Source organism: Anas platyrhynchos, chromosome 1, assembly GCF_047663525.1.
Source record: "Anas platyrhynchos isolate ZD024472 breed Pekin duck chromosome 1, IASCAAS_PekinDuck_T2T, whole genome shotgun sequence".
NCBI classification, from domain to species: domain Eukaryota; kingdom Metazoa; phylum Chordata; class Aves; order Anseriformes; family Anatidae; genus Anas; species Anas platyrhynchos.
Window position 1 is genome coordinate 122,608,954 of NC_092587.1, and position 17,868 is coordinate 122,626,821.

General features: G+C 50.6%; 1 protein-coding gene across 7 annotated transcripts in view; it reads right to left on the reverse strand.

Annotated features, from left to right (window-relative positions):
- Positions 1-15,386: 15,386 nt before the first annotated feature.
- BCOR (BCL6 corepressor) overlaps positions 15,387-17,868 on the reverse strand; it is a 72,020-nt gene continuing 69,538 nt past the window's right edge. For all 7 annotated transcript variants that reach the window (XM_038171165.2, XM_038171154.2, XM_038171190.2 and 4 more), the window contains 2 exons: positions 17,614-17,764; positions 15,387-16,508 (listed from right to left, as the gene is read on the reverse strand). In XM_038171165.2, coding sequence (XP_038027093.2) covers positions 16,214-16,508; positions 17,614-17,764 — 446 coding nt within the window. In that variant the 3' untranslated portion in view covers positions 15,387-16,213. The remainder of the gene's footprint in view (positions 16,509-17,613; positions 17,765-17,868) is intronic.

Below are 17,868 nucleotides of genomic sequence, written 5' to 3' on the forward strand. Positions count from 1 at the left end.
GCAAGTGGTGATATTTTCCTCGGTATGGTGAAAGAGCTAAACCTATTCTGGCAGTGTTCAACTCCTAGAAATATATATGCATAAATTGTTTCTAATGAGACCATCTGCCTTTTATAGCCCCTTTGGAACTAAATAGTACCCAAAGACCACTCTGTCTTTTAGATATCTGTGGTCAGAAAGGCTGCTCCTGGCAATAAAAGTATATGTGTTTTTTTTTTTGCAGATAGAGCAGCTTTTTGATTCCTGCATTTCAAGAGGTGTGTTTGTGTGTGCACGCACACAGGATAGTGCTTGTATTTGTAAAAATTATTAGAAATCGCTGGCCCAAATCTCTTAAGAGATAGCATCTGGTTACTCATCTGCTAAATTAGTATTTTCCAAAGATAACAGAAATTCTGATCTTTCCGTTAGAGGGCTGGGGGGGAGCTTGGTAAAGCTCCTTTACCACATCCGCGTTTTCCTGTATTGGCGAGCGAGTGGCACGATTTTAAAGGAATGCTCTCAATTTAAACTCTCGGCTCAGTGGCTCAGACCCAGCACCCCACGCCGATGTGCTCGTGTTTTGCCTTTTGGGACAAACACCGTGCAACACACGGGGTGCTGTAGCCCCACGGCTTACCCCGAGCCCAGCCTGCAGCTGTGCAGGCAGGGGCACAGCGGGGCTCTCCCGGCAGCTGCAGCCTTGGCACCTGGGGAACGAGTTCCTTCTTTTACTCCTGTTTATAACCAGAAGCCAATTGCTACCAAAATAATTCGGCACCCTGTAATTCAGCTCCTCCTGGGGCCTCTCCCGGCTGGAGCCAGCTGAGGAGTCAGGTGCTTGTCCCCACAGCCAAGGCTCACTCAGTCCCCTCCGAGCTCCCCTGCGGTAGCACAGCCCTTTCAAAAGCCTCCTCCTTGCATGTGTGTGTGTTTGTTTGATTGTTGTTCTGCTCCGCGCCCACGTGGATGCCTCGGCGTTACTCTGAGGCTTCAACAAGCCCTGCTCCGTGTGGTTTCCCTCTAAGCACTCGCTGTGGTTTCTGACGGAGCAGGCGGCCCCTGCGCCGGCTCCACCTCAGGCCGCATGGCGGGCAGCGGCTGGCGGATGGGGCCTGGCCTGGAGGGGCCATGGCAGGCCCAGCACTGCTGGCAGCCCCCCAGTAAAGCTTAGCGAGGGCACGAGGAGCTATTAAACCTCGTGTAGGCACCACCGTGGTTTTGAAGGCCCTCGGTGCCCCGAGGAGGGCACGCGGGAGGGTTTCCTCAGGGCGCACCTGGTAGGTGACCAGCCCTGAGGCAGTCGGATGTTTCCGCGCTACGCGGTCTTGGATTAAATATTATCTGCCAGGTCATGTTAATTAACGTTCCAGCTGTCATAACACAGCAGGGTAGTGAGCTGGGGGGGGGGGAGGATAAACACTTCCCTATTCGCTACCTGCTGCTAATTAGCGGAGGAATTAAAAAAAAAAAAAAAAACCTGCACTGCACTCTTTTTAAGGGATGGTGAATCAGTGCTTTGTGGTAACAGAGCTGCTCTGGGAGCATCTGGGATCTCAGCTATATCCAAGATTAATCCAGAAATTTAGTCAGTGAGCCCAGCACCCGGCTCAGCTTAATTGCAGCGCGACAGCCGCCAGGCTGCACGCGGCTCAGGACGAACGCGCGAGCAGGAGGGCTGGGGTGTGAGCATCTTCAGTCATCAGCCCTGCACCCCAGGAAAAAAAAAAAAATCCCTTCCTTTGAAATCTCACTTGCCCTATTTCCTCGCAGAGCAAAAAAAATTTTTTTTTTCTGGGAAGTTTGATAAAACTCCTTTGGTGTTTTTTAGAGCCGCGGTGCTTTGAAATGCATCTGAACTTTCCTTTAGAGAACTTTTTCTTTTTTTTCCATTTTTTTTTCTCCCTTTCTCAGCTCAGACACACTCTGCAATTGCTTGGTCTTGCTGTCTGTCTGTCTGAGGGAGAGTAACTTGCTTAATAAAAATACTAATGAATAAGTGGTTTATGCTATTTTTTTAAATGTGGTGAAATCCCATCTTCTGTTCTCAGGTGGTGTCCCATCATCACCACATAATTTCTTATTTTACCTTACTTTGTATGTATTTGTACACATTACTGCAAGGGATAGTTCAGCACCTGGTAGTTCTTATAAGGTAGACAGCTCTGCACCGAGCACAGCCACCAGCACAGCCATGGCAGGTGTCAGATCCTGGTGTGATCCTGCCTTACGCAGAATTGTCCACAGTGCCCCTGGGGCAGTCGCAGTTGTCTTGATGGCTGCTGAAGCTGCTTGTTTTGCTCTTCGGCAGGGTTGTTTTCGTAGCTTTAAACAGCCGGCTTTACTGCTACATCTGCATTCACAGTGGGAGCACTTTGCCAGCGCAGAGCAGCAGCGCTCCTCTACCTGCAGAACACCCCGATGTAGATACCGTGTGGCTTAGTGCTCGGGAGCAGCTCTGACAAAGAGATCCGTCGCTGTTAGTCTTTCCTCCAGAGATAATGGGATTTTTAAGATATGTGGGCCAGGGAGAGAGTTTACTTGGTTTTTGAATAGAATGGCTGGACTTGGTTGTGATACGGTCTCCAGTGAAACACGCTTTAAAACAGAACTTTTTTTTCTGTCTTGACAAGCTTGTTTGTTTGCAAATACAGAGTCTCTATCAGCTGGCCAGGTCTACTGCAAATAAGTGTTTTAGTGTGGCTAAAGGCCATCCAAACACAAAAGTTACCATCTGGTTCGTAAACCACAGCCACAGGGATCAGAGGGGGGCTTCCCTTGCAGCTTTTGTCAGAGCTCCAAAATGCCTTCCTCTGGACTCAGTTAGACTCTGAGCAGTAGAAACGTCATTACCCGTCTTTGTTTCAGTAGAAACGAGCAAAAAATCACATCTTGGTCAAGAAAACACACCGCCTATTACAGTAAATCAACACGAGCAAATTGCTTCTGTTGAACCGAGAGCAGCGTGGCCAGCGTCACTGTTACGTACATGCATGACATGTTGCGTGCTTGAAAGGAGGCTCAACCACAGGCAGGAAAATAAAAGTTCAAAAGAAAATGCAAGATGTAGTCAGAGCAGGGTCCTCGCTTTCCCTTCCTGTACAGAAGTGGATGATCAGAGGTCAACAGCGGGTGAGGAGCAAGGGTGTATCTGCGGGAAGTCTAACGCTGTGCTGGGTTTAGTCCCTTTCTCTCTAATTGTAATCTGCTTGAGCAATAGCTCCAGTGGGGAAGGAGAGGGAAGGAACAAGACAAATGGCTACATCCTTTTTTCATAGGACTGGGCACTGAAGGACGGAATCCAAATTTGGGGAGTAATTTCTACCTTGTGCTATTCCACTGGGTATGGGCGCAAGCAGGAATTTTCATCTCCTCCTGCAAGCCAATGCTACAATGCTGGTCGGTCTCATGCCCTGTAGCTGAAATTTGGGTCATTGGAAGAGCAAGATCCTAAATGTCCAAGCTGTCTTAAACGCCTCTCTTACCAAGAGCCGAGTTTCGGGCAGCAAGCAAAGCACAATGGTTTTATACAGAGTACACGTGCAGTTCAGCGTTGCTAGTCGACCGATTGTGGCTACCTTAAAAACTGCAATCACAATCCCGCTAGCAGCATTAATGGGAAAACGTTCTTGCAATCAGCTTGCTGAAGGTTACACTGGTAATTTTCTGTCTTCTATCCAGCCGTAGGTAAACTGCAAGGGGGTGGGTGCCTGCGTGTGCTTATGTACATCTGCACACGGGGACCAGGCCTTCCTTTAGCATTTCCTCCTCGAGCATCCCTGCTCTGACACGAAGCACATAACCGGCAGCTTTTCCAGAGAAAAAACTGTATTTATTTCTGGCATCATAACACAGTCAGGAGGGAAAGTGCCTTCACCCCCACCTGCCACTGCAGGCAAGACTCACAGATTACTAGAAATAGCAATCCCTCCACTAAGCCCTGGTGTTAAAATGTTACATGCAGCACAATGATTGGCGGGATCCTCTCTTTGTGTTCTCTTCTGCCTTTTCTTCCTTGCCTTCAGTTTTAGCTCTCTCTCGGTAGTGCGGCTCCAGCTTTTTCTGATTGCATTTTATCCTCTCAGCACAAAGAGTGTTTTCTTTTAGGACGTTGTCCCTTTTCCCCGAACTATTTTTATCAGTTCCCCCTCTGACTCACTGCTGGGAATCCTCCCGTGGATCCGTCCTCCTTCCCTCGTCCCCACAGCGTCACTCCCCCTCTGCTAGAGGTCAGCTCTCCGTTCCTGCCTCACAACAAAAAGGGCCATCCTAGAAATCCAACGCCTGGGGACAGATCTGAGGTTGTTCCCTCCGCAAGCAGAAAAAACAGGCTTCCCTAAAGGTCTCAGCCAAACTTTTCCTAAAATGTGACCACCAAATGGCATCTGCACTGAAAGGGGAAGCGTCCTCAGCATCTCTGCGTGGTCCATCCACGTTGTCCTTCCGGGAACAGACCTCTGTCGACAGCAAAGCTCGGGTTCTTTGCCCCCACCTCCTGGCGTTGCTCATGCAGAAAGTTGTCCTCCTAGCCCTGTTAATAAATCTTTCAGAAGGCAATAAATCTCCGCTTCGTTTAATAATTCATTTTCGCCTGACCAGGGTCCAGGTGGGTGTTTAGGCTCTCACGTTCTCCTGGGACTCGGCGGATGGCAAGGAGCCTGTAAACCGCGCTGCTTAAAAATACCCATGCACACACACACACACACACACCTGCTCTCAGCCCCCGTAACTGCCTGGTAATTGCTAGCTTGGCTGGCTGGCTCGGGCTGCCTGTCTTTAAGAGCCGCATCCTTCCCCGGTGCCAGGCCTTTGGGGTTGTGCCGCCCTCCCCCAGACCTCGGAGTCTCTCTCTGCAGGATGTCAGCTGTCCTCCTCGTCTCCTCCCTTCAGTGGGATGGCTTCCTCTGCTCTCACTGTGATAAGAGTTTGTTTTCGTCTCCAACATACCCTGGGCTACTACCGCTCTCTGCATTTTTCTGCTTTGATACCTGCATTTATGTTCTGATTTCTGTCTCTCTCCTGGGGCCATCCTGCTTTTCTTTTCTCACCCAAAGCAGCTCTGCCGCAAAGACAGGTATAACTAATAGCACCGCGCTCCCTCAGTGAAGCAGAGTTCAATTTGCCTTTCGCAGAGATCACAGGGAATCGGGCCCAGGCAAGAAACGCCGGGCAAAGATTTATGTGGGACCGTTTGCCTAAATGGGTCCCCTACTTCCTTATTTCCGTGGGGCAAGGAAGCTGCCAACATCTGCTCTGTGCCTGATACCGCCTCCGATTCCACCAGCAGCGACTTTCCCCACGAGACCGTCGCAGGAAAATTCCCAGGCTGGCATTTTCTCCATCAAGGACTCCGCTCCCACGAGGGAGATAGGCACAGGGTGCGGGTTGTTCTGCAGCTCCTCGCCTCACACAGCCAACCCGAGCAGTGGAAATCCTTTGCTGCAGGCAGGTTGGACTCCACCTTCCCCCCCCTACACAAGGAAAGCGGAGAGATGCAGCTTGAGGTCAGAGACTGCCCGCGGTGGGCACAAGTGCCTTGTTTTACTCAGGCACGGAGCCTTTTGGCACCCTCATCCTCCCCAGGGAGAAACCCCGTTGTGTTTTTTTCACTGTTGCTGTTGTGTCTGATTTGAGATCTGACAGGGGAAAAAAAAAAAAAAGATGCTGCTGCTTTCTCCTGCACTGCTGCAGCCCTTTCTCCTCCAGGACAGCGGGCAGCTACTGGAAAACCGGGTCAGGGCAGGCTCCCTGCCATGGGATGCTTCGTGGGTTTGGAGCTGAAGCAAGACTCCAGCGAGCCACGGACTCACAGAGACACTTCTACACCCAGGCTCCAGTCAGCGAGAAATCCCGTTTTATGCCTAGAAGTTACGTATTTTATGGCTTTCCAAAAGTGTGTGACAGCTCTGCTGTGTTACACGTGGCCTTCCGCACGGCTGAGCAACAGACCCGGGATTTTACCGGGCAGAAACTCGTGCCTTCAGATGGAAGGGGGCATCCGAAGCAGTGAAATACGGGCCGGCTTTATGCAAGCCCCGTAACAAAATAAATCGAGGGGAATGCGTTAACTTTTGTTTTATTTAACTTCGCCAACTTTCAAGTCAGCTCTCAAGCACCCAGAAGGTTTCAGAAAATGTTTAATCTAGCTCAGACAATTTCCTGCACTCCCTAACTGGACCACCCCATTTTCTGAAACGCTGCCAAGAAGCCGGAGCTGCTCGCCGGCTCCGCCGCGCGCGGCTCTTTCACAACCCCGCGCCGTCCCCTAGCCCCCACCCTCCAGCCGTTGCGCTCGCCTTAATATAGTCCAGAAAGAGGAACCTCCTCGACCTCACTGTGAATGCCTGATTAAGCAAGCCCCGCCGACGGCCGCCAGCGTGCCTGTCAAGAGATTGCCCCGGCGTGCTTCTAGGCTACGCGCGGGGTGAGCACGGGCACGCAGCCCGCCGGCGCTGTCCCCCTGCTCCTCTCCCCACTCGCCTCCCGCGCCACCACAAGGGCAGGGAGCAGGGAGGGTCACACAAGGCATGCGAGGATGCCTGTGCTGATGCCAGAGCCCTCGAAGGTGCAGCTTTCAGGCTTTAAACGCGATCGTGTTGTTTTCCAGTTGAGCCAGAGCGTAGCGCGGTTTTGCAGCTGGCTGGGGTTGTAGCCACCCTCCCGCTGCGCAATGCATATGGTTTGGGGGCTTGCTCTTGCGTCTTATCATCATGTGATAAAAGTTTCCTCCCGAAACTTAGTTTCCTGCTCTTTCTCCTGTGCTTCCCTCTGTTGTCCACCCACGCCGCTGGCTCCAAATAACAGCAGCGAGCTCCCCAGAGCTCTCCGCCACCTACTCATCACCCTGCTGCCCTTCCTCCCCTGTCCCCTGGCCTGTCCCCTCCTGGCTGCAGAGGAGGTGGGAGGATGGGAAAAACTGGCTGGGCTTTTCTGGGGATTTCTAGAGGGATTTTCTCCCTTTCTCTCCCTCAATGAGACTGGCCCATCTTTAGGATTTTTCACAGGAGGAGCCATCACTCAGCCACAACCCCCAATGAAATAAAAGGATGGGGGGATGAAGATAATGGCAACAGTAAGAAAAGCAATGAATTAAACTGCCAGGGTCACATGTTTGTCTGCAGTTTCTTGCTGCCTAAAACTGGCAGAGCTCATCAGAAGCCACCCGAATCCTGTGGGCCGGAGCTAGCCCCATGGCACCACTCTGCCATGGGATGCTCGGTCCCAGCGTGTGCAGGGAGGGGATGGCATCCCAGCTGCCCTGGCAGGGCTGCATGGAGCAATGAAACCTTTCAGGGCTCGGGGCCTGCCTTCCCTCTCCCCCAGGACGTAGCTTTGCTGCAGGGGAAATGCTGCCAGCCGGGAACAGCAGCATCAGCACGTTCCTAGAGGCAAACCTTTGCCAGGGGCAAGGGGGCTTCGGGGACAAAGCTGTTTGGGGCTGGCAGGCTCAGTTTCACAGGCTTAAGGTGCCAGGCTTTCCTTGGTGCTCGTAGCTGTCACAGCACTCCTGGGAGGTCAGACCTCTTGCTTCCTCTTGCTGGAAGTCTCTGCTCCGAGCACGATGGCACTCAGGGTCTTCTACAGCTCCTGAGTCAAGGAGTTATTGTTCGGAAATAATTTCCCTCTCCTTCACAGAATTATTGCAGGAGGGAGAGGATTAACAGGTATGCAAATCACAGCGGGTGGGGGAGGGAGCGCAGGCGATGCTAAAAAATTAATAAATGCCACGGTGGTATTGCTGTTCAAGCTCTCGGGTGCCTTTTTAGGAAAACTAATGTGTTTGCAGGGTGACTGCAGGCCTGGTGGGGACGGGGAGCCAGCCTTCCCCCTCCCGGCTCCTGCGCTGGCTCAGGGCACAGGACCTCCTGCAGGGCTGTGGCTGGGGACAAGCAGCCAGCCCCCTTGCACACCCACACACACGTGCACGCACTGTGCAGAGCTGCAGCACCTCCTTGTCGGGTGCCGGGGGCTGAGGAAGAGCTGCAGCACGGTTGCACGCTGCAGAGAGGGGACAGCAGGAGCACAGCGAAGGCTCCCTGCTGAACCAGCGTGCGAGGGAGCGGAGGAGGGAGCTCCCCAGCGGGCCCATTGCTGCTGTGACTGACTCTGGTCCTGACACGCTGGGCTGCCTCCGGAGCTTGTATCGCACTGCAGCCACGCCGCACGCTGCTCCCGCTGTCCGGCTGTCATCCGTCATGGCCAGTATCGAGGCGAGCAGGTGGCTGAGTCCCTCTGTCAGTCTGGGATCCATCCCAGTCCCCCCATCCCTGCTCCTGAGTCAGTCTAGACGTGGCACATCTGCACCCCCCCTCCTCACCTCACCCAGGAGAGTACGTGCTGGCAGACGGGGCTAACGGCAAGCTAGAGTGATTTGAATAAGCCCCTTAGTGCCCGATCTCAATTTCTAAATAAATCTGCTTTAAATTACATTGATTTATGATTCACGTATTTTTATTTGATCAGTCAGCAGTGCTGCAAAACCTTCAGGCGCTTAAGGTGTTTCTAATCTCCCCATCCTGTCGGGTGGAGGCACCACTTGCAGCAGGCTCGTTTTTAACCCCTGAATCCACCAGCTGCTCATCCGGGCTGCCAGCACGTGCTCCAAAAATGCACGGCAGCAGAGACCTAGCAGAAGGCAGCCTCCTGTCCTATTACTGGGGATATTTCTCTTCCTGGCTCTTGCACATTGTGGTGCTGCAGTGAGATCACTGTGTAGCTTACCCAGCATCTCTGGGGGCTCCAGCTGTAATGCCAGGCCCCTGGGACACTTACGTGAATCTGGTATGAGGATATTTTGGACACTGGCTGTGACCGTACACATCTCTGGGAGCCTCCGTTTTTAACATTTGTACCAGGAAATCAGTTCTCTCGGTGTCAAGGGGTTAGACAAATACCTGATAAAGAAATAAACCTGTCAAATAAATTTACTTTGCAAAAAGACTGAGCCCTGCTGAAGTCTCCCTTGTGTACTTAAAAAAATGCCTTACACCTTCACAAACAGACTGCCTGGGATACCGCATTCCTCCGCGCCCCCGAGCCAGCAGCAGCAGCGGTGGCAGCAGAAGAGGGGTGCGTGCTCAGGAGCTTCCTGGGAGCCGACGTTTACCTTTAGAAATTAGCCTCGAAGGGCTTGTTTCTTTCTGGAGGTCTCCAGCCCGCTCTGCCCCTGCCACAGCCCCTACTGCAGTCGTGAAATAGCCCGAGCTGGAGCGCTGTGCTAGGGCTGCTGCAGAGGTGGGTTGTTTTCCTTCTGACGGCAGTTGTTTGCTATTGAATAACCTTGAAGACAGAGGCGCTGCTTTGAGTCCACACAGCCGGGAGCTGGTCTGAGCCACTGGTTTCTCCAGAACAGCGTACCCTGCACCCTCCCTTCTTTAACATTTCCCAACATCCACAATTGTTTCTTGCCACTACCCAGGGCATCGACTTGAAAACCAACAATGCACCTTTCTGATGCAGCGTATTTGCATCTCTTTGTTGACTTTGCTAATCAAGCTCACTTCTAAGCCTTTGAAAACCGGGGTAATCAAAGGCACGCTGGCTCTCTGGGCACGGCAGCTACCTCAGGCGAGGTAACCCCTTGGGGACCAGGCACGTCTGGTCACATTAAGGGCTGCATGGGCAGCTGGTGGCTGTGCTGCGTGTCCAGCCTCCAGAGGCAGGTCACGCTTGCCCAGCTAAGCCAAGATAATGCCACACTGCCACCAAAAGGGCAAGGCTTCGCTGCCCGTCCCTGCCCTTTGCCCTGCACCCATGGCCGGGCGGTGCTGCCTCCTACCCAGCTCTGCTGGTCTGTGACAGCCACCAGCTCATGAGGACAGCAGGGAATTCTCCGTCTGGGACCACCACCCCTGGCAGCAGTGGCATCAAAGCCACTGCCCTGCTGAGCTGGCCCTGCAGCTAGGGGCTCCAAATCCCCCCCGTGCTGGTGCAAAGCCACCCCCATGACTCAGGGCTGGGGGGCAAAAGGGTGAAGCCCTCACTCGGCGCCATTCCCAACCCATGCTTTCCTCTGCATTTCCCACAGAGCGGCATGATTTTTTCCATCAGGCTACTCAGGACTAGCCAGCACGCATATCAAAACACTCTCCAGCTCCCTGCTACATCCATACTTTTCATTCCTTTCTGGCTCTTTCAGCGACTTGCAGGGTATAGCTAAGCCCAGCCCAATTCAGAAAGGGGACTTTTCCCGTGTGCACACACAGCCTGGCACATCACAAAGGCGCTCAAAGCTGCTATTTCCCCTACGATGCCATGGAGGGGTGAGGGAATACACCCGGTTTCCAACTACTCGGCTCATGGTGCCTTATGCCACCGGCTGCAGCGGCCTGGGCCCACTGCAGGGCCAAACACCACGCACCCAGGAGGCTCCTGCGGCCCTGAGGGAGCTTCTCTGTCCCAAGCAGCCTCAGACCACAGACCACGGCCCCATTACATGGTGGGGGCAGCCCAGCCACCCCCGTTCCCGCCGCCCGGCCCTGTCAGTCGCGGCGGTGGCTTCAGAGCAGCCAGGCCGGGCTGTCAGAGCAGAGCCCCTCCGGCGTGTGCTGGCGCCGGCGCTAAATTTGCATACTGTATTTGCCAAGGGTTATTAGTGTTGATCAGCTGTTAAATAATCTGCCCTTTTCATTTCAGGAGGCCTGTCAGGGCTCGCCTTCGCAGAGGCTTTACTTAAAGGGGAGTTTCGTGGCATATTGGAAAAGGGTTTTCATTAGGGAGCCTTTTCCTCAAAATTTCGACAGCTACAAATACTAAACGCTGTCTCTGACACCACAAGCGTCTGCCGCATGTGTTGACTAACCCTCTACATCCTCAGCGCGCTAACATGGCTGCAGCCACGGAGCACTGCAAGCCGGCCTACGGCCCTGCTGGCTTCGTTTCCTCCTCGTGCCAGGGAAGGACCTGACACAGAGGATTGATAAGGACAGATCCCACGTCCCAAAATTTAATCGCCCTTCTGGGAGAAAAGGGTGCTGAGAGGCTGGTGTGTATGGTTTTTAACCAGCCTCACCCTGCTCAGCACCCGCAGGGATGCAGCCCGTGGGGTGAGCTGTGGGTGCTTTCCATAATGCCCAGAGGAGTTCAGGCTGTGTGTCCTTGGGGCCATGAGCTCCTGGAGCTCCTGGCCCTGGGGACACCGGGTGCAGAAGGGGTGTCTGTGACTCACCCAGAAACAGCAGGATGGGGTAAGAACCGCATTTGGTCTCATGGTTAGGCAACACCGTCAAAGGCCTCTGGAAAGTCGAGCCAGGAAAAAATAACTTGAGGGCTGAGAGGAACTTTGCAATGACCAGCTGCTTCCCGCGCACATAATTACGCCCAGTACCCTACACATTGCTAAAAGAGCCAGAAAGGAATGAAAAGTATGGATGTAGCTGGGAGCTGAAGAGGGGGTTGAGATGCATGCTGGCTACTCTTGAACAGCCCAATAGAAAACAGCTCTTGCTAAAAAATCATGTAGGAAATGACCTACACCGTTACAATCCAAAATGGGGAGCCAAAATGCACTCCTGCAGGTCAGTCCTATGCCCTGCACCTCCTCTTCCTTCTGCCTGCAGATTTTGAGTGGCTGCTCAACTCCAGAGGCTTTTTCCCCAGCTTCTTGGGCAGGGGATGAAGCATGCTGCCACCACCGTCCATGCTGGGGACGGTGGTGGCAGCATGCTTCATCCCCACGGTGCTGCCCCCCTCCCTGGGGCCGTCAATTCCTCATGTCACCGCCGTACCGCCAGGCAGGCCTGCCGGCAGAGATAAGGGGGCTGGAGAGGGGGGCCAGCAAGCTGCAATAGAAATGCTTCCCGACGCGGTAAGGAGGTGGCAGGACAGGAGTAGGACAAGCATCCCGCGGCTCCCTGCACATCGGGAGAGGGGGAACCTGGGAGAGGGGGACCCTGGGTTTCTCTCCCAGCCCTCCTCCAGGGGTGTACCATGGGGCAGAAAGGCACAAAAGCACCTGGCTCTGCAAAGCAAACTGGCCTGTGCTGAAGCATAAAGCACAGGATCGGCCCCTCGCATGCCTCGCGGTTACGGTGACTCGGCTGTGCCTTGCTGCCTGCGTTACGTTCATCAGGCGACAAAGCAAGAAGTTAGAATGGATTAATTGATTCGTGCAATAGGTTTTCCTGCTCAATTATTGGCAGGTTTGCTAATGGATTACTATTTAAACGATTCTGATATTTTAAATTACATGTTACTTTACAGATACATTTACTTTAAAAAAAAAGAGCACCTCTTGCATCTATTAACATATTAAGGAGAAAATAAAACATCCGGGCTGATATAATGTACAATGTGGCATTACTCCGGGTGCTTCCTAAGCTAGGGAAATCTTATTTGTTTAATAATAAGTTATTCATGAATATGCAAATCTGCATCAGTGCAGTACCTCACTGCTGTCACTATTAATGAGTTGCAAATTAATGTGACAACAAAAGGAAAATCTATTTAGTGGCGGAATTGTACTTCATACCTGGCTCAAGAGAGCAACCAGCTACAGGCACTTTGGTCTGCCGGAGCAAAATGCGCACATGGTGTGGAGAAGGTTTGCTTCTGGGCTGGCAAACCTGGGGAGAAGGCAGCATTGCTGGCCGTGCTTGATCACACACCTCACCTGCAGGATACAATCTCTTCACTCTGCAACCAAAGTGAACCCATGTGAAGCGCACGAAAGGGTGAAACGCAGAATTAGCAAGACTGATCTGGGTGGGAAGACTCAGTGTGGACACTGAGACACGTTACTTGAAAGCACTTCATCTTCTTCAGATCTGTTCAAGGATTTTTACGCTTGACAAAGCAGCAAGCTCACAGAGGGAAATTTGTCGGATTCCGGTCACTTTCTTCTCTTGACCCTCCTCCTAGCAGAAATGCAATGGTGAATGAGAACATTGACAAAAGAACTAATATATGTCTTCATGATTGTGGCATTAAACTCACGCCTTGAGTACTGATGCCAAGCCCGCTCCTACCAACAGCGGACTCATACAGAACTGAAAAAATGAAATACCATGAGCAATATTAAATAGATACAGTATTATTTTTCATTTAGCTTGCATCTGTACATGTTTAAAGTTGCAATGTGGGCCTTTTTCCTGTATGAACTGCAGTAATAATGCTGAAGGTTTAAGAGCAGCCTTGCCTTTGGGGAATTGCTCCACAGAGGGCACAAGCACCAGGTACAAGCAAACTCCAAACACCTCCAGCCCTTAGCTGCCAGTGCTGCCTACTTTCGGGCCACACAGAGGGTGCCTGGGAAAGCACTGGGAAGGAAAGCCGTATGAGTCCAGCAGCCAAAATGACAAACATCAGCCCCTCCCAGCCCTGCCCTAGCATGCTGCTTGGAGCTGGTATGTCCCCGCCTTGGCCACTGCGCAGGATGTATCCAGACCTGGTAACTCCCTGGCCTCCCCATGCCGTCACAGAGCTAGCTCCCTGCAGGCAATATCACCACCTCTCCTCTCCACAGGACCACCATCTCCAGGGCTTGCCTCCTGCAAATCCCCCACACAGCAAGCATCTCTGGTGGCAGCCACCCCAGAGCGCCCAGAGCAGGGCCAGTCACACCAGCCTCCTACACCCACCATCAAGTCTCTGCTCTCCCGAGCACCCCGATACAGCCAAGTCCTTCTAAAAAAGCACACCCCAGAAGATAAAACGGTCCCGTTACATCAAGGGACAGCACTGCGGTCAGGTGCCCCCTGGCACCCCCCTATTTTTAGAGTGCAGACGTGCCGGCATGACAGCGGCGTGCGGCTGTTGCTGTATTTGAGCACGGAGGCAAGTGCCAGCATGGAGGAGGCCCAACTGTACCGGGAGAGCCATCAGAGAGTGTACAGAGCTGACTAAGCGGAGATGTTTGGGGAGCACATGCTCAGGATCATCTGAGGAGACGCCAGCCAAAAGAGGAAGCTGCACCCATCTCCCGTGGGCCTGCAGGGCATGGGGAGAAGTGAGGTGCCTGCCACGCACCCCTGGAAGTGCTACAAGGCCGGCCTGTGCTCGGCTCCAACCATCATGATCAGATAAATGTGGCAGCAGCAATTGCTTTTAACTTCCTCCCTTACCTTGATTTTTTCCTCGTCTCCTTTCCAGTAAAATCACGGAGCAAAAGCAGTCAGCACTAGAGAGCTGGGATGCCTCTATTTCGGTTCCTTGCAAAGCTGGAGGTTGGCCACGGGCATTCGGTGATGGACCACAGGCTTAAAAGGAAACCTGGGGCGTGCCTGTAAGCCGTACGAGAGATGGTATCACCTGTATCCGAAGTCTGGAGGAAGATGGTGGTGGTTGTGCAAGTACTACAAATTCCCTGCCCCACGGGCAAAACAGGCCTTCAGGTGCCACCAGCACACGGTTGTCAGACACCTCTCGTACCTCTTGTCTCAAGCACAGCATCACCTCGCAGACAGCAGCAGTCCCACTGTAAGCATCACAGCACAAATGTTTGGCAAAAAACTCGGTGGCAAACACACCAATGAGTAGCATCAGCACTGCGTCTTTTCCTCTGGGACACCTTCATGACCAAGGTGTCATTCTCCCTCAGCTTCAGTGTGAGGGTCTTTCACGGTCTTCCTTAAGCTCCGCCAAGAGCAAAAAATTAAACAGCAGCAGTAGTGTTGAGCCATCAAAACCTCTGAGCTCCATGGACACAGAAACTTCTCGGATGATTTTCTCAGATGGTCCAGGTGCTCTGCTGAAAACCCTTTTGGTGGGCATCTTGGCCATCATCAGAAGAGCTCTGCAATTTAGACCTCTCAGCTGAAACAGTTGGCTATCACAGGGCACATCACATTTAAAAACAGGCCCAAAGCAAAACTCAGATTTGGGTTCACAACAGGAACTTCTTTCTGTAAGGGAAAATGCAGACCCAGACCCTTAAGAAGGGGCCTGACCACGCCCAGGGAGTCCAGCCTCTTGGGTACACATTCCAGAGCTGCGTAAAAGCGTGGTTCTGTTCCCTGACAAATTCTCCCTTTGGGTACCCCAAAGTGTGCTCATAGCCTTAATGCTTTGTGTTAAAACTAAAGCATTTACCCTTGTACTATTTCCCTCCCCTCTGCAGACACCACTGAAAAGAAAATTCAGTCAATTTAACTTTAAAAGATGACAAAGGAGGAAAAATAATTGAACCTATTCACAATTCTTTAACTGAATGGTGATGCAGAAAGTATTGTGAATACTGCTTTTAAGCCTCTGTCCCATAAAGGGCTCCCAATGTTTTCTTGTAACCTTGAATTTAGAAAGCCAGTGTAGATTCCACCTCAGATTCACGAACCGCTCGCTCTCCAGCACCTGTGGCAGCTCTGATCTGCTCTGCTGCAGGAGATGTGCGCAGAGCCTCCTTTCATACACATTAATACGTCCGAGCTCATTTCACAGTCATGCACGGAATTAACGGGAGTCACTTTAGCATCTTCATTTCTCAACAGTTTTATTGCCTTTAAGAAAATTTTTGTAAAATATAAATACAAAGGCAGGAGATTTACTTACAAAGTTAAAACACAGATCTCAAACATAAACACACAATTCAGAAAATTTAGTTTATGTACAGTTTCAAGCAACTTCAACATATGTTAGTTTTTCAATATTTTACAAGGTACAGAAAAAATAGTTCAACGTCTTCTTTAAATAAAGAGCATAAAATGTTTAAACATATATAAACAATCCGGTTTGATGTGTGAAAACTAAATTTCACAGCTTTTAAATTAGGATATAAAAGTTCTTACAATTAGTTGATGTGTATGGATATGGTTTAATTTATATTACAAACTATTGAATTATATTCAATAGTGCTTACCTGGCCAAAGCAGGTAATTCTGTAAACAAAAAAACAAAAATAATATCACCAAGTGCCTTCCCAAAATCCTATCTCCCAAACAAGCCACATGACTTTGATCACATCACCTATAAAAAGTATGTTCTGTGTAATCAGTGCTTTGTATGAAACAAAGTCAATGTGTGGGTGTATTCTCTAAAAAAAAAATGTGTTCCAAGTAATAACAAACTTATCCCAAAGCCTGTGTGCATTTAAAGAAACATTATATAACAATTTTGTAAAAACTGATTGAAGTTAAAAAAAAATTCTTCCAAAATCCATCCAACTGGAATTCAGATCTCTTATATAAAGGAAAGATATTTTCATATTTAATAGTGTCCTTTCTTTACAGAAACAATTGCATTTGAACACATATACATAAAGAAGTAACTGTATATAGTACTGTACATTAAACGGCCTGATGGTTCAGCAAAGGATGTCGAAGGGAGGGTCCTTGTGTGGATGCAACCAGTGAAGCGAGGAGCCCAGCAAAGTCTTGAGTTCGCTTGTAAACTCTACCAAGTCCAACAGCTCTTTGCTTTCTGGGTTAAACGCTTCCAGGTCCGTTGCACAAGTGAGCAACTGGCTGAGAGAAGTCTGTTTGTAAAACTCTGCCTCTGTGATGGTGGCGACTTCCAGATTGGGGAAGTTGCAGCGGAAGATGCGAGATGACATTTTTAGCCTCTTTACCACGTCGGAGAGCAAGAGCCAGTTTCGCGGTCTGGGGAGGTGAAGGAGAAAAAGGCTCCAACAACTGACATTAAGCCATGGGCTCCTCGACCCTCCACTACCCCACCACCGTGTGACAGAGCCCTCTTGCCTGCCCCACACAAATGACCCCCTCGACACCAAGGGCATTGCCCAGGGGCTCAAACACCACAGATACAAGCGCTGGAACCCAAAAAAATAGGGCTTGTGAGTGCACGCGTGTGCCAGCTGCCACACCGATGTCTAAAGCTTTGTCGGGCTGAGCCTGACTATCACACAGCAAATCAGGAGATGGCCAACAGTTATAACCTAAATTTCAGCATCTCTGACTTCGGCAGATATCAGCATTAAATATAAGTCATCAGAGGGTTGTTTTTCAGATTAAGAAGACAATTCTTTAATTTAACCTTTCCAATCGTCCATTTCAGAAAACCTGCGCTACATCAATCACCCAAATGATGAGGATATGCTAAAACCTGCCCTCCTGCACGATTAGTAATTAAAACTGTTTTTTTCCCCACAGCTGTCATCAAAACTGGTGCAAATGACAAACAGTAGCTGTTTACTAAGCTAATTTATATCTTCAATACAATATAGAATCAAACAGGTCTTTGCTTATTATTATCATAGTGTCTTCTGTAAGGTGTTTATTTGTTTGATCCGATTTGGGGTTTGAACCAGTTTTGCTGCAGCATCTAGAACAGCATTAATGGTGTGGTTTTGTCACCTACAAAAGCACGTCCGTTCAACACAACAGAAATGCCTGTTAAATAAAATTAAGAACATCTTTCCAGAATCATAGCCAAATTAAAGTGCCAGAAGCACTTGTGTTTGGGGATGTTTTTATACCAAGGTGTCTGGCTGGGATGAGGGAAGGAATCTGTGCTCAAACATCATTCAGTCTGCCATGGAGCACGGCACTCCAAACAGAGCCCTCTCAAGGCAGCTCTTCCCCCTTTTGCCCTCTGTTATCTTATTTCAGAAAAGCCCAGCAGTTCTGGCATTGCCATCTCACTCACATTAGATAACACAAACACACTTCCCACAGATACAAACTGCTGTCGTCCCAAGCAGGTCGTTTCAGCTACTTTCACCCCAAAACCTGTACTTGTTCTTACCCCTGAGAGAGACACACTTGGATGTTGTAACAGGGCAAGGGAAGTTCATCCGAAAACTCAAATTCAAACACGTCGCTAAAGCCATCTTCATCTTCATCACCCGGGCCAGGGGGGTTTGCCAAGATGTCGAATCCAGATTCATCTTTCGGATCTAAATAAAATCAAATAAAAAGGCCAGGTCAGCGTTTATGAGACCATTGCAGGTCCTGCTTTTTCTTCCACTAATATAATCTGTAAATAAAATCAGTTTGCTTC